This window comes from Hemitrygon akajei, chromosome 10 (genome assembly GCF_048418815.1).
Source record: "Hemitrygon akajei chromosome 10, sHemAka1.3, whole genome shotgun sequence".
NCBI classification, from domain to species: domain Eukaryota; kingdom Metazoa; phylum Chordata; class Chondrichthyes; order Myliobatiformes; family Dasyatidae; genus Hemitrygon; species Hemitrygon akajei.
The window spans coordinates 67,994,033-68,019,403 of record NC_133133.1 but is presented as its reverse complement, the minus strand read 5'-3'; the positions used below and the strand labels follow the sequence as shown (position 1 = coordinate 68,019,403).

General features: G+C 44.5%; 1 protein-coding gene across 3 annotated transcripts in view; it reads left to right on the top strand.

The window, feature by feature from the left end:
- Positions 1-25,371, top strand: part of pcdh19 (protocadherin 19) — a 426,596-nt gene that overhangs the window by 261,931 nt on the left and 139,294 nt on the right. Inside the window, exon 4 of one of the 3 annotated variants that reach the window (XM_073058415.1) lies at positions 18,259-18,495. The exons of the other annotated variants lie outside the window; for them this stretch is intronic. Within the exon in view, the coding sequence (XP_072914516.1) occupies positions 18,259-18,455 (197 nt within the window). The 3' untranslated portion in view covers positions 18,456-18,495. Of the gene's footprint in view, positions 1-18,258; positions 18,496-25,371 lie in introns of those variants that run through there. 3 annotated transcript variants of the gene reach the window in all.

The window sequence follows — 25,371 nt, the reverse complement described above, 5'->3', positions numbered from 1 at the left end:
TTTACAATACTGATGAGACTAAAGTTGTTGAAAATGTGGTTAGCATTAATCTAATAGTTTCAAGGGGAAATGTTCAACTTACTCAGCTATTACAAGGTGAAATGTGAATATAATATACTGTAAAGTGGTTGCATCTTGGTAACTAAGAAACAAGCAACACTCTGGTAACTTTCTGAAAAATCAAAGTGATGATAGACAAATGAAGATCAAAATAACTGCAGGTGCCTGTTTATTCCTCTCCACAGATGTTGCCTGACCTGTTGAGTTTCAGAGACATTGACTGTTTATTCCTCTCCATAGATGCTGCCTGACCCGTTGAGTTTCAGAGACATTGACTGTTTATTCCTCTCCATAGATGCTGCCTGACCCGTTGACTTCCTCCAGCATTTTGTGTGTGTCTGTGTGTTACTAATGTCTCATAAAAGCATCCCTTGGCCTCATTCTCAGATGGCAAAGTCGGTGCATAGGCACTGAGAAGCGTGGCATAACGTTTCTTTGCTAGGGGGATACGGAGGGTCATTAGTCTTTCACTAATGCCAACAGGTACTTCTGTGAGACTTGGTAGAAAGGTGTCTTGGTGTCTTACTCTGTGGAGATGTTGTCCACCTGGGGGGATACCTTTCCAGAAGAAGGTATAACCCATCCATTCCTCTTTCAAGTGCCTTCATCCAGGAGCCTGGTCTCACTCAGGGCAGCAATGTCGATGTTGTAGTGCCTCAGCTCAGCAGCGATCAAGCCTGTTCTCCATTGAGGTCCTGTCAGAGATGCCATACGAGTCCAGGAGAGTCCCTGCATTTCATGTTGCCAGTTTTAGGTAGTATTGTTTCTTAATTTGACTGCAGTAGTGGAATAGCCCGATCGGTGCCAGGTGAGTGATTGAATGGGCAATTTTTAGGCCACCTTTTCTAGGCTCTTCCCCAATTGGGGTGAGCAGTGTGGTCCCTAAATAGGGCTTCTCAGTCGCACAGGGGTCTGCCAAAAAACAGCTGCCACTCAGTCCCCGCTGCTAGCGACCAAATACCCTGTGCCGCTGCCAGGCAGGGTTCTGACTAGGAGCTCCCAGTCCATTCATATCTGCTCCCATTGCCAGATGCCCCAGCGCCATCAGACTTCAACCATATGTAAGGTCCAGGTGTTGTTCACCGTGGTCAGAGGTGGAGACCTGCACAAGGAAGATATTAAAGTGCCACAGGGGGTGTGCCATCCCCAGTAGCACGACCTTCACCATGATGAGATAAATCCTGGTGGCAAGGGTGATCCCAGGACAACCAGTCCCACATCTTGGCTGCAGGAGGCTGCCGGGTCCTTGGTCTGTTAAGGCGCGCCGCCAGCACATTGCTTTTCTGTCAGGGTGTGCTCCCTTAGCCTTATCTCAATAGACTTACCACAAGGCAGTGGGGCTATTTATCCATAGTTCAGACTGTGGTTGATGGGCGCCAGGGCATATGCACACAGTGGTGGGCCTGCAGGCCACATCAGTGGGGCCCACTGCTGCTCTGAGATCCCCTGTAGTTTAGCCTGGGACCGTAAAGTACCCAGTTTCCGCATGTGGCCCCGAGGAGCACATGTGGAAAAAAGCAATACAAAATGAGTGTTGGACTGAAATGACACGCATAATTTTTACAGTGCTGTCAAAACCATCTACGGCCCCATAAATCGATGCGTTACTCCCCTGAAAACAGCAGATGGTTAAACACTTCTGAAGAATCAGAATGCCATTCTGCTGAGGTGGGCTGAGCATTTTAATACCCTGCTTAATCAGGGCTCTGATGGAAACCCCACCATCCTGGATGAACTGCCTGAACTTCCTCCTATCCACGACCTCAGTCTACCACCAACCTTCCAGGAGGTTCTATCAGCTATCCATTCCCTTAAGAACAACAAGTCTCCTGGCACTGACAATGTCCCTGCTGAGTTACTGAAGAACGGAGGGTACATGTGTATGCACACCCTCTACCAGTACATCACCAAGGCCTGGACTGACGAGAACATCCCACAGCAATGGAGAAATGCAAACATCATTGCCATTTATAAGAACAAGGGTGACAAGGCCATCTGCGGCAATAGTAGGGGCATATCATTCCTTTCTGTTGCTGGAAAGGTCCTGGCTAAGGTGATGCTTCAGAGGCTCCTCAGCAACATCCCCGAGTCAATGCTGCCTGAATCGCAGTGTGGATTTAGGAAGAACAAGAGCACAATCGACATGATCTTCACAGCCCGGCAGCTTCAGGAAAAGTGCCGGGACCAACATCAGGCCCTGTTTATGGCCTTTGTCGACCTCTCCAAAGCATTCGACACTGTGCAAAGAGAGCTCTTATGGGATGTCCCCCTCAGGTTTGGCTGTTCCAATAAATTTGTTAACATTCTCCGCCAGTTCCACGATGGGATGACTGCTCGGGTGACCATAGGAGGACGAGAGTCCGAGACCTTCCTTGTACGCACAGGGGTGAGGCAGGAGTGTGTGCTAGCACCAGTGCTCTTTAACATCTTCCTCTTGTGTGTTACCAAGCTTCTCCACAACGAGATTGAGGACAGCAGCGGTGTGGCAGTGGATGTCAGATTAGATGGCAACCTCTTTGACATCAGGAGGCTCCATGCAACCACCAAACTCCATAGAGAGAGGGTCCTGGAGCTGCAGTCTGCAGATGACTGTGCTCTTGTGGCCCATTCTCTGGAGGATCTTCAGACTGTCCTTGCTGTGGCGGTGAGAGCGTACAGCGGGATGGGGCTGACTGTCGACACCTCCAAGACAGAAGTGGTTTGCCAATGGAGTACCAGTGTCCCACCCACCCTACCCGCCTTCACTGTTGGTGATGAAAAACTGTCAGTAGTGCCATCTTTCAAATATCTGGGGAGCATTCTCTCCGAGGATAGCGGTATTGACTACGACATCCAGAGCCTCATTAAACAGGCATCAGCTGCCTTTGGGAGACTTTGACATAGAGTCTTTCAAAACAGGAACCTTCGTCCCTTCACAAAGGTCGCTGTATACCAAGCGGTCTGTGTCACCACCCTCCTTTATAGCTGTGAAGCTTGGGTAACCTACAGCCGTCACATCAAGTCCTTGGAGTGCTTCCACATAAGCTGCCTTCAGGGCATTCTGGGAATTATCTGGCATGAGCGGGTGCCTCACACTGCAGTAAAGACAAAAAGTTGTTGTAAAGACAAACTGCAGAAGTATTGAGGCCATAATCATCCAGCGTCAGCTGCAGTAGCCGGGGCATGTGATAAGGATGCCCCCATGTTGGCTACCCCACAGAGTATTAAACGGCCAGTTAAATCATGGTCGATGCTCAGCTGGAGGGCTAAAGAAGCACTATAAGGATCAGATGAAGAATGCTTTAAGGAAGTGCAAGATCAGACCGGAGGACCTGGAGGATGTTGCTGCTGACCATATCACTTGGCGACAGCTGTGTAGGGACGGGGTTCGTATTCTGGAGATGGAAAGAACAACCAGAAGACAGCAGAAGAGAGCCAGGAGAAATACAGCCGGGTTGCTATCACTACCACCACTACCACATATACATCTCCCACCTGCAATAGAGCTTGTGGGTCCAGGATAGGACGGTATAGTCATCAAAGATCTCACCGTTAAAGGAGTGGACGTCGTCTTTGGATTTCGATGGACAACCGAAGAAGAAGTGTGTTACTAACACAAAGTTAATTATACAATTCAAAAAACTTAGCCTGCATTTCAAGAAATGTTTTTATCCTTCAGAAAAGTGAAATATGAGCTAATGGTAGGACTACCTATATCTTGACCTCCAGGAGATATGTGGGATTTTTAATCAATATTTGTCATTGATCATTACTCAGGAGAAAATCATCAAAGTTCAAAGTGAAATTTATTATCAGAGTACATACACATCACCATGTACAACCCTGAGATACTTGTTCTGCAGGCATACTCGTCAATTTATAGAACAGCAACTATAAACAGTCCTAATGAAAGAGCAAGAGCTAGAAGACAACAAACTGTGTAAATCCAAATATAAATAAATAGCAATAGATAACAAGACTGTGAAATAACGACAAATAAAATTCTTAAAGTGAGATAATTGGTTATGGGAACATCTGAATAGATGAATGTAGTTATCCTCTTTTGTTCAGGAACCTGATAGTTGAGGGGTAGTAACTGTTCTTGAATCTGGTGGTGTGAGTCCTGAAGCACTTGTACATTCTGCTTGATGGCAGCAGTGAGAAAAGAACATGGTATAGTGGTGAGGCTCTTCGATGATGGATATTGCTTTTCTACAATAGCATTGGTTGGCAATAGCAATAGCTCAATGGTTGGAAGGGCTTTAACCGTGATGTGCTGGGCTATATCTGTTATCTTTTGTAGGATTTCCATTCAAAGGTATTGGTGTTCCATACCAGGCCTCAATGCATCTAGTCATATACCATCTACTACACATCTATGGTAGTTTGTCAAGGTTCTTGATGTCGTGCCGAATCTCCACAGACTCCTAAGGATGTAGAGGTGCTGTTGTACTTTATTTGCAATTACATTTATATAACATGTCCATGACGGGACCTCTGAGATAGTGACACTCAGGAATTTAAAATTACTGATGGTTTTTACTTCAAATCCTCTGATGAGTACTGGCTCATAAATCTCTGGTTTCCCTCTCTTGAAATCCACAATCAGTTCCTCGGTCTCGCTGATATTGAGTGAGAAGTTGTTGTTACGTCACCACACAGCCAAGTTTTCAATCTCCCTTCTATATGTTGATTCATCACCACCTTTGATACAGCCCGCAACAGTGGTGTTGTCAGCATACTTGAGTATGATGTTGGAGCTGTACTTAGCCACACAGTCATAGATGTAAAGTGAATAGAGCAGGGGGCTAAGAACACAGCCCTGTGGAGATTGTGGAGCAGATGTTTTTGCCAATCCGAACTGATTGGGCTTTGTAAGTGAGGAAATCAAGGATCCAATTGCACAAGAAGGTATTAAGACCAAGGTCTTGGAGCTTATTGATTAGTTTTGAGGATAATGGTATTGGATGCTAAGTTGTAGTCAATAAAGAGCATCCTGATGTATGCATCTTTGCTGTCCAGATGTTCCAGGGTTGAGTGAAGAGCCAATGAGACAGCATCTGCTGTGGACCTGTTGCCCTGGTAGGTAAATTTGTTCATGTCACTTCCCTCGAAGCAGCAGCTAGCTGGTTTATGTCTCTGCCCTCGGAGAAGCCGCAAGTTCAAATCTCTGCTCTCAGAGATGCCACTGGGCACTAATGCTTTCAGAGATTTAGCGATTGGACTATAGGTCATATTGGCCTCTTTAAGTTCTATCATTTTTTAAATGTTTTTGCCCATTCTTTCTTGTTGCTGATTGATGGGGTGGGGGTTTGGTGTTTGATATTCTCGTTGTTGTTTCTCCATGTAGGTGATCTGTTAGTTTTTGTGTGAGGGAGGGGTGGGGGAGGGGATTGGGGGGTTGCAAGTTTTGTTTATTTTTTTGTGCAAGGGAGAGATTGATATCTTTCTTTTAACTACTTCTGTGCTTTTTCTGTATTTTGTGGCTAATTGGAGAAGACAAATCTCAGAGTTGTATTCTGTATACGTACTTTGATAATAAAATGAAAATTTGAACCTTTGAACACACTAGCCAGTTGGTCAACTTAGACCAGTACTTGCCCAGGTACTCAATCCAGACTAGATTCTTTCCTTGGATTTTCTTGAAAACAGCTGTCACGTCATCTTCAGATACTGAGACTGAAGGATCACTGGGAGTCATGGGGATGGTTCCCCCCTGTTCTGGTGGTCAAAGTGAGCATAGAAGGCATTGAGTTCATCTGGAAGCAAAACTGCTGTCCCCCAAGTTGCTGGATTTTACTTTGTAGGAGATTATGGCATTCAAACCTTGCCAATGCTGTTGAGCATCCCTGGTTGATTCCAGTCTACTCAGGAATCTCCACTTCACCTGTGAGTTGGCTTTCTGCAGATCACACCTGCATCTGCTGTGCATTCTTGATCTCCATCTTGAATTCCTCCGATTTGGCCCTCAGCAAATTTTGGATTTCATGGTTTATCCAGGGCTTCTGATTGGAGTGGACCCTGAATGATTTCGTGGGGACACACTCATCTACATCTGGTTTAATAAAGTCTGTTACAACCCTAGTGTAGTCATTCAGATCCTCCGATGAGTGCTTGAATATGGCCCAGTCTCCTGTCTCAGGGCAAGCCTGTAACTGTTCCTCTACCGCCTGCAAGCACCTCTTAGTTGTCTTAATCTCTGGGACCTTGCTTTTTAGGCTCTGTCTGTATGCAGGTAGTAGGAATACAGCCAAATTGTCATATTAGTCAAAATATGGTCTAGGAAAGGAACAATAAGCATTTCTTTTCATAGTGGAGCAGTGGCCTAGTGTGTTGGGACCTCTGGTGCAACAAGTTGCACGCTGCTGATAATTGGGCAGGGTTTACTTCACACAGGCCTGGTCGAAGTCAATGATTATAATTTGAAATGCATCGGGATGGGCTGTTTCTAACCTGTAGATGACATCATGCAGTGTTATGAGTGCTTTCTTATAATCAGCTGCTGGTGGTACATAAACTGCAGCCAGGACCATAGATGAGAATTCACGAAACAAGCAGAATAGTTCATTAGGCATTCTAAGTGAGGGAAACGAGAGGTTGACATAACCCCCACGTTCGTGGTTCCATCCGTTCTGAAAATTGTAAATCTTTCTGGTCCAACCTCTGTGTCTGGCTTGTCTGCTGATAGCCAATTCTCAGTGCAGCAAGCAATTGAGATATGCGTCATTTGCCTCTGATACAGCTGCCTTGCCATGAGATCATTAGTCTTATTTTCCAGTGACTGCACATTCGCCAACATGATGCTATCTTGATGCAACCTCATCCCTCTGCACTTCAGCCTAGTTTGAAATTCACCTCTCCTGCCTCATCTTTTGGCCATGGCATTGACCCTTAAAGGTGCTTTGCTTGACAGCTCCACTGGAGCTCATGACTTCCGCTCCACATTCAATCGCCGAAAGTGAGATCTGAAGATCATTGATGTAATTTTGAAGTTCGTTGTTGAGAGGAAATTTACACACTGCAGATTGCAGTGAAAGTAATTCAAAAGAAGTATACCTGTACAGGTGTCTCCCGTTTTTCGAACATTCGCTTTACAACAACTTGTTGTTACGAAAGACCTACATTAGTACCTGTTTTCCCTAACCAAAGAGGATTTTCGCTTTTATGAAAAAAAGACGCCGGCTTTATATGTGTGTTTACCCCGAGAAAGACTACAATGACCGTGAAGCCTTGTGCGGGCAGTTGTTTGCGCATGCGTGTACGTGTGTACGCATGTGTGTACATATGCATGTACGTGCGTAGGCGTGTATATGCACATGCATGTACGTGCTGATTTTTTTTCTCCAAATCGATTCTGGCTCACTGTCTTCCCGATATTGATAAGTGAAACTGCACTGTACATACAATATTTCTACTTTATATAGGGTGTACATTTATCATATCATTCCTGCTTTTACTATATGTTAGTGTTATTTTAGGTTTTATGTGTTATTTGGTATGATTTGGTAGGTTATTTTTTGGGTCTGGGAACCCACAAAAAATTTTCCCATATAAATTAATAGTAATTGCTTCTTCGCTTTACGACATTTCTGTTTACAAACAGTTTCATAGGAACGCTCTACCTTCAGATTGCGGGGGAAACCCGTATTTAAAAGGAAAACTGGAACAATTTTCCGCAGCTCACAGAGAGCATTGATGTACACTGGCACCATCTTTGGATCATGGTTCCTCAAAAGGCAACGGAAACAAGTGGAAATGTTTTGCAGGAAATTCATATCAATTGGAAGGAGTTATTTTCTGTATTATAAGGCATAAGGGTGAATAAGTGCCCGGCACCTGACTACATGCATCGTTGGACTTTGCGGGAAGGTAGAGAAGAAGCTGTGGAGATATTTGCTTCATTGTTAGCCTCAGGTGAAGATCTGGAAGGTGGCTAATGTGTTCCATTGTTAAAGAAAGATAGCTAGCACAAACTAGGTAACTGCACACTGGTCAGCCTGACATTAGTAATAAGGAAGTTACTGTGGAGAATTCTGAGGGATAAGATCTACCAGGATAGAGTCTGAGTAGGAGTCAGCACGGAATACGTGCATAGAAAGTTGTGCTTGATGAACCTTTTAGAGTTTTTTGAAGAGATAATGAAATAGTTAAATGAGGGTAGGGTAGTGGATGTTGTCTATACGGACTTTAATAAGGCTCTTGACAAGGTCCGGCAAGGTAGGTGGTCTGGAAGGTGAGATCCCATGGAATTCAGGGAGAATTAGTTTGCAAGATCCCTGATTCATAGGTAGCAAGCAAACAGTGGTGGTTGAGGTTGTTTCTCAAAGTGGTGGCTAGTGACTGGTAGTGTGCCACAGTGGTCGGTGTTGGGACCCTTATTATTTGTTATTTATAACTTCATCAGTAATTTGTAGATGACACAAAATTAGGAGGTTTTGTTGAGTGCGGATAGTGACACCAGGTTCGGACACGGCCCAAGTGCAGAGTGAGAGACACTGAAGCGGGTCAATAGTTCAGACTTTAATGCGAACAGAGTTAAAGGGAAAACAAAACAATAAAAGATAGGCCAAATAGGACCACTAACTAAAACACTCAAATGGAAAACAGATCCTACACTATGGCTGAAAAGATCAACTAAGATTAAAATGAATACTGCTCGTCTTCAGAGTCAGTTGACTTGACAGTCCAATTTCTCAGGCAAGGCGGAATGTAGATAACGAAGTGTAGCTATATCCATGTCCCAGTCTCGACAAATACTGCGATGGAATGAATGGAGTTAAATAACTATCACAATGAAATAATAATTAGCTGACACATGCAGATTCAGGAGCGCAATTGCCGAATCTGCTGTGCTGCTGAATCCGTGGTAGTGACAGATAGCCTCATTCACCTCAACATTGAAATGATTCTACAACCTATGGACTCAATTTCAAGGACTCTACAACTTAAGTTCTCAATATTACCTATTTATTCATTGCATTTGCACATTGTCTTCTTTGGCATATTACTTGTTCATCTGTTTTTGTGTGCAGTTTCTCATTGATTTTATTGAATCTCTTTGTTCTGTGTGAATGCCCACAAGAAAATGAATTGCAGGGTAGTATAAGTTGACATATAGAGGCCGATAATAAATTTACTTTGAACTTTGACAGTGAAGAAGATTATCATGGGTTATTGAGGGAGCTTGATCAGTTAGGGAAGTGAGCTGAGGATTGGCATACGGATTTCAACACAGATATATGACCTATACTATCAAAGTAGGGCACTAGGGCACTGATGGAACAGAGAGTCCTGAAGTACAATTGCCTTATTCAATAAAAGCCCCATCAATGGTAGACAGGGTAGTAAAAGAGGTATTTAGCATCCTAGCTTTCCTCAGTCAGAGCATTGGAGCATTAAGTTGCAGTTCTATAAGTTGTTAGTGAGGCCACTTTTGGAGTGCTGTTTACAGATTTGTTTTTACACCATTAGAGGAAAGACATGGTGAAACAGGAAAGAGGGTAGAAAAAATTTACAGGGTTGCTGCCAGGACTAAACGGCCTAAGTTATACAAATAGTCTGGTGAGACTAGGTCCTTATACCTAGGAATTTAGGAGAATGAGGGGAAACCTTATAGAAATGTTTAAAATTAGGAGAGGCATAGATAAGGGGAGAGTAATAATCTTTTCCCCAGGGTAGTGCAATCCAAACTGGAGAGTTAGATTCGGGGCGAGAGGGGAAAGATTTAAAAGGGACCTAAGGGGCAACATTTTCATACAGTGGGCAGTGAGCTGCCAGAGGAAGTGGTTAAGAAAGGTAAAATAGTATTATTTCATACACATCTGGATAGGTACGTGGAGGGGTTGGTTTCAATGGGATATGGGCCCAATGCAGGAAATTGGAACTACCTGGGTGGGAACCATGGTCAGCATGGTTGGCTCAGCCAAAAGGCCTGGGTATCTTTATTGCTCAAAGACCATGATTCCGTGATAAATAAGCGACAATTTGAGTGGCTTAACTTACTTGTAGTAGTAGGTCATAAACAGAATCTTCTCAGACCTGACTTTAAAAAATCTGTCTATGCATGGTAGTGTAGTGGTTAACACAGTCTTTTGCAGTACAGGTGACCTGAGTTCAATTACTGCTGCTGCCTGTAAGGAGCTTGTGCGTTCTCCCCATGACCACATGGGTTTCCTCCGAGTGTCTTCAGTTTCCTCCCACAGTCCAAAGACATACTAGTTGGTAAGTTAATGGTTCATTGTAAATTGCCCAGTGATTAGGCTAGGGTTAAAGCAGGAGATCCCTGGGAGGTGCCGCTTGAAGAGTCGGGAGGGCCTATTCCGCTCTGTATAAAAATACATTTAAAAAATTATCCCGTACATTTTAAACCCATTTCCAAACAAGTAACAATAATTACTAATTTATTATTATTATTAACAACATAATAATAACATTATGTTTTGTGGTTTCCATTAATGACTGGATAGTGTATGCATTTCATTACTTTAATAATATGTCTTGATTAGAATCATAGAGCAATACTGGGTGGAAGCAGTTCCTACACCCCAAATGATCCATACTGATCATGATACCTACCAGGAGAGTCCTATTTGCCTACCTTTAGCCCATATCCCCCTAATCCCCTCCAATTCCACGTCTTTTAATATTGTTGTACCTGTCACAAGTACTTTTTCCTGCAGCTCATTCTATATATGCTGTGTGAAGAAGTTTCTCCTCAAGTTCCTTTTAAGTTGTTCACTTCTCTCTTTAAACCTGTACCCATTAGTTTTTTTGTTCCCCTTGAGGAAAAGACAATGGAATAGAATGAATTGTTTTCCTGGGAGGTGCAATGGGATGAATAGCCTCTGATTGTTTCATGATAACTACAGAGCTTGGCTCCTGCTCCAGAAAGCCATCCATTCTGAAGTATGTGTGTGACTAACTCTCCATCAGTATAAATACAATCTCCCCATCACCTTTCCTGCGAAATAGACTGTACGGTCACTCCATCTTTGCCCCTCATCATTTTATACATGTCTATTATATCAAACCTCAATCTCCGAGACTCCATGGAATAAAGTCCTATCCTGCCCAACCTCTCCGTATAACTCAGTCCCTTGCATCCTGGCAGCATCCTTGTAAATCTCTGCAGGTTTTTTCAGTTTAACGTTGTTCCTGGGCGGCCTGTTGTAGGAAAGATTGCCACAGACGTGTAAGGAAGCTCTGCAATATCAGGAAAAGATACAGGGTATTAATAGATATTTTCCCTCTCCCTGACTTTCAACCAACAAACAAATTAAAACCTTTCATCTGAGATTTATAAGCAAAATATTTCATCGTAATCCTTAAATGTGGAAACAAAAAGCTTTGCCATTGCAAATCACATACCAAAACTGCAAAGTTATCAATTTAAAAGCCTTTGCTTTGTGAATGGGAGGAGTGACAAGACTTCAGAGCCCAGCTTAAAAAAGACTTTTGAGGTTTTCAATGCTATATAAAAGGAAGCCAGTGGGCATTATAAATCATTGTGGACCAGTTATCCAATCAAATCGCTTGGTTTCACATCTCCAGAGACCTTGTAATTCAACAGAGAGCAGTCAAAAGAAAATTATAAGCTCTCTCACGTTCGAAGACTAACAAATGGCTGAGACACACTGCCAATACTAATGTGTGGGAGCAGAGGTTGAAGAAGCCTGCTGGATCTTCCTGGGCCGCTATTCCTTTTCATTTCTGCTCGACCATTACATGGGAACCTGGCATTGATTAAAACAGACTGAAATCTTTGCTTCTTCATAAAAACTTAATTCTCATGACTCGTGATTCTGAATGCTTTACATTCTGTCGGTATAGTTCTTGAGTGAAGGAAAAGTAAGGTTTATCACTGCTGGTATTTTGTCTTCACATTTATTTTTAATAGTCACTCTTTTCACAGACAGGAAGGATTTTGTTTCTGTGGCTGTGGAAAAAAGGCTGAGAAAGAAAAATGGCAGGATAGCCAAGTTTCTTTTAATGAATCTGAAATGCATCCAAATGATTATAAAATCATTTTTATTTTATTTATGTATCTGCTTTGATATAAAATCCTAAAAGATATCACTCATAAGTTAAGTCCATTGCCATTTGCTTTACTTGATCATAATTTTCCTTGAATAAATTGGGCAAAATAGGTAGCAGGGAATATTCATTGAAAGAACACTGCAAACTGGTCTGGAATACCAACAGCTCAAAATCTGTTTATAGCAAATCCCACATAAGAGATCAATGTCTTGAAGCCTATTATGTGTCCATTATGCTGCTGCTATCAGCTTCAGACTAGTACAACTGCTTTTAACCTGTGTGAGGTGGCAGCACTGAGTTTCAGCGGCTAAACTAGATGGTTGTAAAAATGAGCAAAAGGATAATAATACACGGTTAAGCAATGCCTGTGGATTGCTGTGCTAGCAGGATACCAACTTGGCACTTTCTTTCTCTCGATTAAATGTTGTACACAGCCAGCATTAACTGTTCTTGTGGATAGCCACAACAGCGCAGGGCTAATATTGTGAGTGGTTTGCACTGGTGGAGGTTAGCTATCACAGTTTAAAGGGGTAGTGCAAGAGTAGGCAGTCCTGCAGGAAAGGAAAATAATTTAGATACAGTGAAGAAAATTATAATACCTGGATGAGTTGGCTCCAAAGTTAATGACTGTTATGCTGGAAAATCTGATGGAGAAAATGAAAAGTAGAAAAGTTGTCCTCCACATAGGGCCTAGGAGGCCTCCAGACATATATAAAATAAAATGGATTGACATGGTTATAGTGTTATAGGGCAAGATTCACTTTACACCACATGCTGTCGGAGCAGTGCTGCCGGGATAATCAAGGACACGGCCCTCCCAGCCAACGCAGTTTTTGTCCCTCTTCCCTCCGGGAGAAGGTTCAGGAGCTTGAAGACTCGTACGGCCAGATTTTGGAACAGCTTCTTTCCAACTGTGATAAGACTGCTGAATGGAACCCAACCCTGATCTGGGCCATACCTTCCGAATATCTGGACCTGTCTCGGTTTCTTTTTGCACTACTTTACTTTCTCTTTTCTATTTTTTATTATGATTTATAATTTAAATTTTTAAATTTTTATGATATTTACTATTGATTTGTACTCCAGGGAGCACGAAGCGCAGAATCAAATATCACTCTGATGATTGTATGCTTTAGTATCAATTGTTTGGCAACAATAAAGTAAAGATCATGCACAAGTCCCTGAATGCACAGCAGCACGAAATGCAGTACACTCACATGCAAGGTCAAAGTTTGAAAATGCCTTGTTAAGTGGGCACAACTAACTTCGGTTAGTCTCAGCTAAATGCAATCCTTAAAGCTCAGTTATTCAGCGATCAACAATCTCCATCATTCAGAGCTCATACCTGACCATCGTATGCTGATGACACCACTGTTGTTGGTAGATTGTCAGATGGCGACAAGGAAATTTTAAGAGTGAGATAGATTGACTGATTGAGCTGTGTCAGATCAACAAGTTCAAATTCAAGTTGGTTTTCATCACAATGTACATACTGTATATACAACCAAACGAAACAATGTTCCTCCACACCACGTGGGCCCACAATACATACATCATACACAGCAAATAAAACAAAATATTAGCACAACTAAGTTAATAAAATACAATTCAAAATGCATGTGAAGTGCGTAGCACCGGTAAACAATAAACTGTACATTAAACAGTGAACAGTTTGCAGACCAAATGAAGAGACCTTAGTAGTGGAAGGGTACTCATTAGTCTCACAGCCTGGGGGAAGAAGCTGTTACCTAGTCTGGTAGTCCTGGTCCTGAGGCTACTGTATCTTCCCCTTGCTGGTAGTTAGTGAAAGGGATTGGTGGATATGTGGTAGGGTCTTCAACAATGCTTCATATATAATATATAACACTCCCAGTAAATGTCACAAATAATGGAGAGGGAAACCCCAGTGGTTTTGTACTCCACATCAGCAAGACGAAGGAACTGATTATGGACTTCAGGAAGGAGAATTGGAGAGAATGCACACTAGTCCTCATTCAGGGTGGTAGAAAGAATAAGCATCTTCAAATTTCTGGGTGTCCATATTTTAGGGGATCTATCTCTGGACTAACACAGTGATGCAATCATGAAGAAGGCACATTAGTAGCTCTACTTCATTCGGAATTTGATGAAATTTGTTATGTTACCAAAGACTCTCATACAAATTTCTATAGATGCATGGTGAGAACATTCTGACTGGCTGCATGACAGCCTGGTATGGAGTTCCCAGTGCACAGAATTGCCAGAAGTTGCAGAGGGTGGTAGAGTTATCCAGCTTCATTATGGGCACCACTCTCCCCACCATTGAGGACATCTTCAAGAGGTGCTGCCTTAAGAAGGAACCATCCAGATATGTCTTCTTGTTACTATCATGAGGGATAGACCTGATGGAAAACCCACACACAGTAATTTAGGAACAGCTTCTTCCCTTTCGCCATCAGATTACTAAATGGTCCATCAACCCACAAACGCGATCCCATCATTTTTTGTACTATTTATTTAGTTTTGTAGTTTATAGATTTTATGTCATTGCATTGTATTGCTGCCACAAAACATCAAATTTCATGTCATATGTCAGCAATAATAAATCAGAATTTGATTCTGATTCCACAAATTCTTCCACTGCAAGCCTTACACATCTCCCATGTTGAGGGGAAAAGCAAAAATGCAAATTGTTATTTAAATAAAATGAGACTATAGAGTTTTGAACTACGAAGGGTTCAAGGCATTCTGATACACAAAACAAGAACTCTCAATACTCCAAGGGAGCCCTCACCAATCCCTTATAAGGCCTTTGTATTGCATCCTTGCTAGTATATTTTAGTCCTCTTGAAATGAATGCTAACATTGCATTTGCCTTCCTCACCACTGACTCAACCTGCAAGTTAACCTTCAGGGAATCCTGCACAAGGACTCCCATGTCCCTTTGCATCTCAGATTTTTGAATTTTCTCCTGTTACGAATGTGCCACAGCTCTGAGGGGCCGAAGGGTGCGGGGTAGCCCCCCCTCCTTTGTGAGAATTGCAAGATCACTATTAAGTCAGTTCAGGAGACCCAGGAAATGAGAGAAAGACATGCAGAATCCACAAAGAGTTGGAATGTGTCCTGGCCTCCGAAAGGCGGACCCATTGATACCGGCTATTGTCTCTTGGAGACAGACTTGTGTATTGCATCCTGTACTATGCATCGAAGCCCCAGGCAATGAACCGAGGAGGAGGTTGGTGGAGGGATTGCATCATCCCAACCTGATTGACACCTGAGACCCTGTGAGTCAGGATAAAAAGAGGGTCTGTGGGAACAGCCCCTCAGACACACCAGAAGAAACGCTAGCGATCCCGTAATAGCAAAAACCAGTGGAAGGCCACGTGCGTTCTTTTCTGTTTGCCCCGGAATCGGTGGGCCCTGTACCACGGCAGAACGGCTTTTAGCTAACAACGGGGAAATCAACTCCCAACGACTCTCGAAGGATTGACATCATAAAAGGAATGTACAAGTTTTAACCCGTCTTTCTCTCCAACCCAAAAGCTGCAGCTTGAATGAACTGAGTGACTTTTATATTTCCATCGGACAATACATTATCCCCTAGACAACGATAGAGCTATTTCTTATTGATTACTATTAGACCCACGCTTTTAGATTTAGTATTGACGACGTATATTATCTGTATGTTTGCCTTGATATTATTTTGTGTATTTTTATCAATAAATACTGTTAAAAATAGTACCATCAGACTTCAACGGACCTCTCTATCTTTGCTGGTAAGTGACCCAGTTACGGGGTACGTAACACTCCCCATTTAGAAAGTAGTCTACCCTTTTATTCCTTCTGCCAAAGTGCATGACCGCACACTTGCCAAGCACAATTAAATCTGCTCCCCCCAATAACACAGCTTAGTTTAGTCATCAGAAGACACTTCAGTATACAGGAGGATACATTCCATCACATGTCAAATGGCTGGGTGTACTTCAAGCGTGTGTGAGTTGCACAACAGTGTCATTCACCTATAGACTTGTCATCCAGCAGCAACTATTTAAATTGTAATAGCAGCTGAAATGCAGTGGCCATGCCAGAATTCTTAAAAATGATTGAATTATAACAACTGTCTGGACATCAAGCAGTGACCTACATCATTTGCTGCCTATGGTCACAAATCGTTTAAATGTAAAGGACCGGAATGGCTTGTAGTGCCTGTAAAACCTTGCACTTGATATGTTCAGCAGAATTTAACATATCCATAATGTTAATCATAGCCTGTAATCATAGCAAAACTTCTTGCTTGTGTCTGATGGATGGAGAATGGAGCGCAGTCAGCTCCCACTGATGACAGTTTCAAATCTCTGCCAGCTTAAGTTTGAAGTGAGCTACTTGCTTAGAAACCAATGCAACGAATGCTTTAGCATTCCCTAGTAATATTGTGGTTGCAATTTCAGTCATGGTTAGGATGGACTTCTGTAATGAGAGCAAGCAACTGATATGTTGCTCACCACTGAGGCAAAGGCAGAGCCCTCCAGCAGTAAGACAGCATTGATGCAGGCCATTCAGCCCAGCTCGTCCATGCACACCATGTTACCCACCAAGCTCGTCCTGTTTGTCTGCATTCAGCCTACCTATATCCCTCTAAAGCCTCCCTATCCATGTTCTTATCGAAATGTCTTGAAGTGTGTAAGAGCATCACCAATCTTCTTATAACGCTAGTAATAAAGGAAATAAGCTAAAACTAAATGGCAGCAAATTAAGCAACAAAATCCCAAGTGAAATGAAGAAAACCAACCAACAAGCAGGATCAGTTATGTTGCTACAGCACAGAAACATGCACTTCAGCCCATTGAATCCCACCTACCTTCAGCAACCCAGTTGCACTAATCCTGCACTGATCCCACTTTGATTTACCCGTCACTTCCATTAGCGTGCACTGAATTCTACCACTCATCTATGCGCATAAAAATATTTTTCCCCAAGTGCTCACCTATTCAAACATCACATTAGAACAATTAACTTTTTCAGAAGGCTATAAATAAGCAAGATACCCTTTAGCACCTGCAGACTTTGAAGCAATAATTCAACAGCTGGAAGAAAGGCTCCAGCATCTAGCCTATAAGTAACTAATGCACCCTTTCAGTGCTGATAGGCAGAAATGGAGGAAAAATGGCAGACTTTTCTGAAAATAGGAGCAGGAGAAAGCCACCAGGCCCTCTAAGCCTGCCGTGCCATTCCATATGAAAATGGTTATTTTATGCTAGCCTCAGCTGCTCTTCTGTGCTACCTCCATATAGCCCTCAGTTTCTTGATCCTTCAAACACCCACCAGTCTCGATCTTAAATACATCTAATGTTCTGACCTCCACTACCCTTGGAACAGAGAATTCCTGAGACTCACCACATGTGAGAGAAATAATTCCTACACATCTCAGCTTTCAGTGACTGGCTCCTTATTTAGCAGCTATGTGTCTTTGCTTTTGACTCTCCACAACTCAACATCCTCATGGTAAGATCTCCCAATCAGACTTTATATGCTTGAATAAGACTGTGCTTTTCATCTCTAAACTCAAAGAAATATGGACCTAAAATGTTCAGTCTCTCTTGGTAGGACAATACATTAAAGTTGCATTGGTTTACCAAATAAATATTGCATGCTTATTAAAAATCCTTCTAATGGTTGATCATCAGTCAAACACTAACATCCAAACAAAAGTTATCCTCTATCATAATACACTCCATAAGTGTGACCATATAGTATGTCAAAGAGATTATGTTAAAGTATAAAAATACTCACAGCTCTAAAAGAAGGCACTAACAATAATTTTTTTAAAAACTATTTGTATTGAATTGAATTGCAATGGTCTTAAAAGCACTTGAACAAATACATTGAGAAATGATGTAGTTACCTACCAAAGAAGTAACTTGAAGAGTTAAATTATTCAATTTGGCAATAGGCATACCTATTTGGTATATACCTATGCAAATGTGTGCTGGAAAGATTTCTACCAATTAATTCAAAACATAAGTTATAATTTGTGCAGCCAAGATCGTTTCGCTGATAGTTCAAGTGTTATCTCCATAAACATTTTGGCTGTATATTGCTAGTACAATATTTAGTTTGATTGAATAGGATTGAAATACTTGGATGATTGAAATCCACTGTCAGTGTTGGAAAACTAAATGAATGTGGATGCTTCTCTTATTGCAGTGCACTGTGGCGACCCACTTCCCAGCACACTCGAACCGGCTCACAAAGTGGCGCGAGCCAGTATTGAGGCCGGTCCCAAAGAGGGCGCCAAGCCTGCTTCACCAGCAAGGGGAAAAGCCCACACGCGGGACGGGACTGTGAATACGCGCCCCCTACAACATTCCCGCCCGGGGAGGGCGGGATCAGGAAGACTTTAAAGCGAGGCCGCGAAGTTTGAATAAATCTCTTTTTGCAACTGCAGCTCACAGACTCCGTGTCGTTATTTCAGCGCTGCATGTAGCACACCACTACAATTGGTGACCCCGACGGTCCAAACAATATTTGAGCCGAAGATGAATGACGCCGCAACTGTTCATGCAGTTTCATTAAAACTGCCAAGCTTCTGGACGCTGCGACCTCACCTATGGTTCCAGCAAGCAGAAGCCCAATTCCACATTCAGCAGATAACCTCGGATGCCACACGTTACTACTACGTGGTGAGCTCCCTCAACCAGGAGACAGCCGCCCAGGTTGAGGAGTTCATACAGTCTCCCCCAGCAGACGGCAAATACACAGAATTCAAAGCCTTGCTCATAAGGACTTTCGGACTCTCACGGCATGAGCGAGCTGCCCGCTTACTGCACCTGGATGGTTTGGGAGACAGGCCGCCGTCAGCTTTGATGAACGAGATGCTCTCCCTGGCCGGAGGTCACAAGCCCTGCCTCATGTTTGAGCAGGCATTCCTGGAGCAGCTGCCCGAGGACATACGCCTGCTGCTGTCCGACACGGATTTCAGCGATCCCTGGAAGGTAGCGGCCCGGGCAGATGTGCTGTGGAAAGCCAAGATGGAGAGTGGGGCGTCCGTCGCACAGATCACCAGGCCACGCTCCCAGCAGCAAACCAGACCAGGCCCGGCTGCAGAGTCCACTAACCCCAGAGGCAGGGGTGAGGAGGCCCATGAACAATGGTGCTTCTACCACCAGCGGTGGGGTGCAGAAGCCCGCCGTTGTCGCCCGTCCTGCAAGTTCCCAGGAAACGCCAGGGCCAGCTGCCGCTGATGGCTATGGTGGCTGGCCATCGGGATAGCCTCCTGTATGTCTGGTACAAGCAGTCGGGACGCCGCTTTTTGATTGACACCGGAGCCGAGATCAGCGTCTTACCTCCGACGAGTAACAACACCCGCCACAGAGCACCGGGTCCCACCCTGAGGGCTGCGAATGGCAGCACAGTAAGGACCTACGGTACCCGTACGGTGCAGCTACAGTTCGGCTCTAGCCGGTTCACATGGGACTTCACACTGGCTGCCGTAGCCCAACCTCTCCTGGGAGCGGATTTTTTTGCGAGCTCACAGGCTACTGGTCAACCTGCCAAGGAAGAGACTGGTCCACGCCGAGACTTTTCAAACGTTCTCCCTGGGTGAAGCCCAGTTGCCGGCCCCACACCTAGACTCCATCATGTTGTCTGACAACGACTTCACCAGAGTCCTGGCGGATTTCCCATCGGTTCGGGCACCGCAGTTCACGGCAGCCATGCCCAGACACGGCATACAGCACCACACCCCGAAACAGGGACCACCCCTCCACGCCCGTGCTCGAAGGCTTCCCCCAGACAAGCTCCGACTGGCGAAGGAGGAGTTCAAGAGGATGGAGGAATTGGGGATCATATGGCGGTCCAACAGCCCATGGGCCTCCCCCCTGCACATGGTGCCCAAAGCAACAGGGGGCTGGAGACCATGCGGCGACTACCGCAGGCTGAACGAGGCTACAACACCGGACCGCTACCCTGTGCCGCACATTCAGGACTTTGCAGCAAACCTGCATGGCGCACAATCTTCTCCAAGGTAGACCTCGTCCGGGGATACCATCAAATCCCGATGCATCCAGACGACATCCCCAAAATGGCACTCATCACCCCTTTCGGCCTTTTCGAGTTCCTCCGCATGCCGTTCGGCCTAAAAAATACCGCACAGATGTTTCAGCGGTTAATGGACGCGGTGGGACGCGACCTGGACTTCGCTTTCATCTATTTGGATGACATCCTCATAGCCAGCAGCAGTCGTCAGGAGCATCTGTCCCACCTCCGTCAACTCTACGCCCGACTGAGTGCATACAGCCTGACAATCAACCCAGCCAAAAGCCAGTTCGGGCTTGACACCATCAACTTCCTGGGCCACAGGATTACTAAAGACGGGGCAACCCCTCTGCCCGCTAAGGTAGACGCGGTCCGCCATTTCCCCCGACCCAACACAATCAAAGGCCTTCAGGAATTCGTGGGTATGGTGAATTTCTACCACCGCTTCCTCCCTTCAGCTGCCCGAATCATGCGCCCCCTGTTTGCTCTGATGTTGGGTAAGGGCAAGGACATTACCTGGGACGAGGAGTCCGCCGCCGCTTTCATTAAAATGAAAGAAGCCTTGGCAAACACAGCGATGGTAGTGCACCCCAGAATGGACGTCCCTACCGCCCTCACAGTGGACGCATCTAACACGGCAGTTGGTGGGGTGCTGGAACAACTCATCGAGGGTCGCTGGCAACCCCTGGCGTTTTTCAGCAAACACCTACGACCACCCGAGCTCAAATACAGTGCTTTCGACCGGGAACTGTTGGCGCTGTACCTGGCAATCCGGCATTTCAGTTACTTCTTAGAAGGTAGGCCTTTCACCGCGTTCACGGACCACAAACCTCTTACCTTTGCGTTCACGAAAGCAGACGACTCCTGGTCGTCCCGCCAGCAGCGACATCTGTCCTACATCTCCAAATACACGACGGATGTCCGGCATGTCTCGGGAAAGGACAATGTCGTGGTGGACGAACTCTCCCGCCCTAACATCCAAGCCCTGTCCCAGGGGGTAGACAATGAAGCATTGGCGGAGGCGCAGCAGGCAGACGAGGAGATCCCTAGTTACAGGACTGCAGTCTCCGGTTTTCAGCTCCAGGACCTCCCCGTAGGCCCAGGTGAGAGGACCCTACTCTGTGACATCACCACTGGCCAACCCCGCCCCGTCGTCCCGGCAACCTGGCGGCAACGCGTTTTCGACTCCATTCATAACTTAACGCACACTCCATCAGGACAACCGTCCGGATGGTCTCCAACAGGTTCGTTTGGCACGGACTCCGCAAGCAGGTCAGAGAATGGGCCAAAACGTGCATGCACTGCCAAACTGCCAAGGTGCAGCGGCACACCAAAGCTCTGCCGCAGCAGTTCCACCCCACCCGCCGGCGTTTCGACCACATTCATGTGGATATCATGGGCCCCCTGCCAGTGTCGCGAGGAGCGCGGCACCTCCTGACTATCATGGACCAGTTCACAAGGTGGCCAGAGGCGGTCCCGCTCACCGACACATCTGCCGATTCCTGCGCCCGAGCACTGATTGCCACCTGGGTATCTCGCTTTGGTGTACCGGCCCACATTACCTCTGACAGAGGCGCCCAGTTCACCTCCAGCCTGTGGTCAGTTATGGCCAGCCTTCTGGGGACACAGCTGCACCAGACAACTGCTTACCACCCACAGTCGAACGGACTGGTGGAGCGTTTCCACCGTCACCTGAAGTCGGCTCTCATGGCCGGCCTCAAAGGGCCTAACTGGGTGGACGAGCTTCCCTGGGTCCTGCTCGGAATCCGCACGGTGCCCAAAGAAGATCTGCACGCCTCGTCGGCCAAGTTGGTGTACGGTGCACCCCTGGTTGTCCCAGGAGAGTTCATACCAGCCCCAAGGGGGCAAGAGGAAGAACCACTTCGCAGCATGGGCAGAACCCGACCTGCGTACCCAAAGACCTGCAAAACTGTAAGTTCGTTTTTGTAAGACAGGGCGGACATCGGGCACCGCTACAGCGGCCCTACGAGGGGCCGTTTACGGTGATCAGAAACAATGGATCCACATTCGTGCTGGACATTGGGGGGAAAGAGGAGGTTTTCATGGTGGACCGACTCAAACCAGCCCATGTGGACTTGGCGCAAGCGGTCGAGTTTCCGGCACCGCAGCGCAGAGGCAGATCTCCCAAACAGAGTCCGGCCCAGACTGTGGACATTGGGGGGTGTATTGCCGATTCTGGGGGAGGGGGTTATGTGGTGACCCACTTCCCAGCGCACTCGAACCGGCTCACAAAATGGCGCGCGCCGGCATTGAGGTCAGTCCCAAAGAGGGCGACAAGCCTGCTTTACCAGCAAGGGGAAAAGCCCGCGCGCGGGACGGAACTGTGAATACGCGCCCCCTATAGCATTCCCGCCCTGGGAGGGCGGGATCAGGAAGGCTTTAAAGCGAGGCTGCGAAGTTTGAATAAATCTCTTTTTGCAACTGCAGCTCTCCGACTCCGTGTTGTTATTTCAGCGCTGCGTGTAGCACACCGCTACAGCACCATAAAAATGCCAGCATTCATTCGAGAAGGATGTCTCTAATCCTTGCCCAGTTTGACCAGGTCCATTCCAATGAAATGTAGTTCAGGAGCAAGTACATTTCAGTAACATCAACCTATAGAGACTCTGGTGTAGGGTTTTTATGGGTTTGCCTGAGGATATTAAAAGGTGCTGAGAAAGTAGGAAACAATTTGTCTCTGGTTCTAATGGATCCAAATTCCCAACTCTGTACAACATGCAATTACAACTATATTGGATAACAGGGGAAAGCAATAGAGTAAAAGAATTCTAAGCTGAGTTCCTTCATCTCAAACACATGGAAACCAGTGAGCATTCCAAAAAAGAAACATAACTGTATAAGATTTTGGTCCTCTCTGTGACATGGCAACAGTTCTGTGCAGAAAATGTAAAGATACCTCTTCACACTGGTTGGATCCTAAACAAAGATCATTCCTTTTAGCAATGGCAATCAACATCCAGAAGGGACGAGTCTGCAGCATGTACTTGCTGCATCTCTGATGATTAGCGTTGTCAGAAGACCACAGGAATGGTGAGTGCGAGATCAAAAGGATGTCAGGCTGACACAGTGGCAAATGTTCTCTAAGGCGGCAGTCAAATTATTTTTCAGGAAGTGGAAGAACTTCGCACTTCACCATTTACATAATGAAAACAGCAATATGTGGTGAAGATGGAGTAAAAAAGTATTTCTTTCCTCATCACTAATAATCAAGCAGACAAATGTTAACAAATTAATGCAGTTGATAAAGGGATTAGACATAAAAGGAAATAGGAAAAATAGGAAAAGTAATATTTTCATGTGAACTAGTATCCCAAGTTAATTTATCACTTTAATTTTCATTGAAAATGTATTTCATTTAATGAATTCAGTTGGTCAATGTTGCTAAATCTATTCTGCTGACAATTTGATTAATTTGGTTTAAGAATATATATACAATTTTCCTTTAGTTCAAATCAATTTCAAAACAACAAATATAGTTAACATACATGTAAAAATACTACTTCATAAAGAAAGCTTTCTAAGTATATCACAATCAAGCTAAATGAATGAATTAATTTGAAGCAGCAAAACTCAATTTTATTCATACTTAAATGAAAATTAATCTATTGGTTAACAGCTTTGTAATCAATTTTACCTCAGAATTTAAAATACTGTTTTGAGCTGATTTAATTCTGCAAGGATATAATCTCAGGGCTTTTCATGAGTTTAGGAAGCGTTTTTTCTTTACATGGTAATTTATAAGAAATCCCAGACCACAAAATAAGAAAAAGCATTCAGATTCCACCGAAATATGATTGAATTTAATTCAAAGCCTTTTCTGCTATCTTGGTAAATAATAGATTTTTGAAGTAGTACTATTCCTCCAGCGAATGGAAGTAGCTGACAGTGCAATAATGACTGGCAGCATATGGCAAACTCACTCTCTATCCACCAGAAACAACAGATAAAGCGAAGCAAGTAAACACAAGAGATGACTTGGCACACCATAGTTTTCAAAGTGAAAATTGAGTTTATTGTCATGAGCACAAGTACAATGAAAAACTAACATGCAGCACCATCACAGACACAGAGCATTCCATAAGCAGCATTTACAAGAAAACATAAATTAAGAATAAATTGTACACAGTTTTTATAAAAAACAAAACCAGAACAAAAATAAAGTTTATTTTAGTGTAAAGTGGTCATAATGACATTGAGTTGATAAACCAAGGTGATTACGGGCTGCCAGTTGGCTCAAGAACGGAAAGGTTGCTGGGAAGTTACTGTTCTTGAACCTGGTGTTGTGGGGCTTGAGGCTTCTGTACCTCTTGCCCAATTGTAGCTGCTTGGCTTGGATAGTGGGGATTGTCAATGACAGATATTGCCTTCTTGAAGCAGTGCCTCCTGTAGATGTGATGAGGGGTGTGGAAGGATTTGCCCATGATAGATTGGGAAGAGTCCACTACTCTCTGCTGCTTTTTATGCCCCTGCTCTTTCAAAAGGCCCTACCAGATCATGATGCAACAAAATCAAGATACTTTGAATAGTACACTTGTATACGTTTGTTAGAGTACTTGATAATAAACTAAAACTCCTTAACCTCCTAAGAAGGTAAAGATGTTGACAAACTTTCCTTGCTTCTTATCATGCTACGTCATCCAATGTGTAAATACTTCGCAAGTTAAAGCTTCCGACTCTCTCTACTGCCAATTCCCCAATGTAGACTAGTGCATGTTCCCCTTCCTGAAGTCAACACTTAGCTCTTTAGTTTCACTGATTTTGAGCAAATGGTTGCTTTTGAAGAACCACTCAACCAACTGATCTGTGTTACTCTGGTAAGCTGATTTATCCCCACCTTTGACTTGTCCGACAACTGTCGTGTTGTCGGCGAATTTGAAGATGGCATTGAGGCTGTGCGTAGCCACATGGTCATATGTATGTAGAGAGTGGACTGGGCACAAAACACGCAGACTAAGGTTCACCTTTGTTTAATGTCAGCAAGGAGGAGATGTCATTATCATTCCTCAGACCCTAGAAGCGAAGGGTTGAATATGTCTGTAAATACTTTAGCCATTTGGTCTGCACAAATCTTTAGCACTCAGTTAGGTATGCTGTCTGGACCAGCCATCTTTCATAGATTCACCCTCTTGAAGGCCTCAGAGACTAAGATTAGAGAGTCATCCAGAGATGTGGAGACATGTGCGTGTGTCATAATTTTCCCTATCCACATGGGCACAAAAGGTATTGAACTCGTCCTAGAGTGATGAGTTGCTTGCATTTATG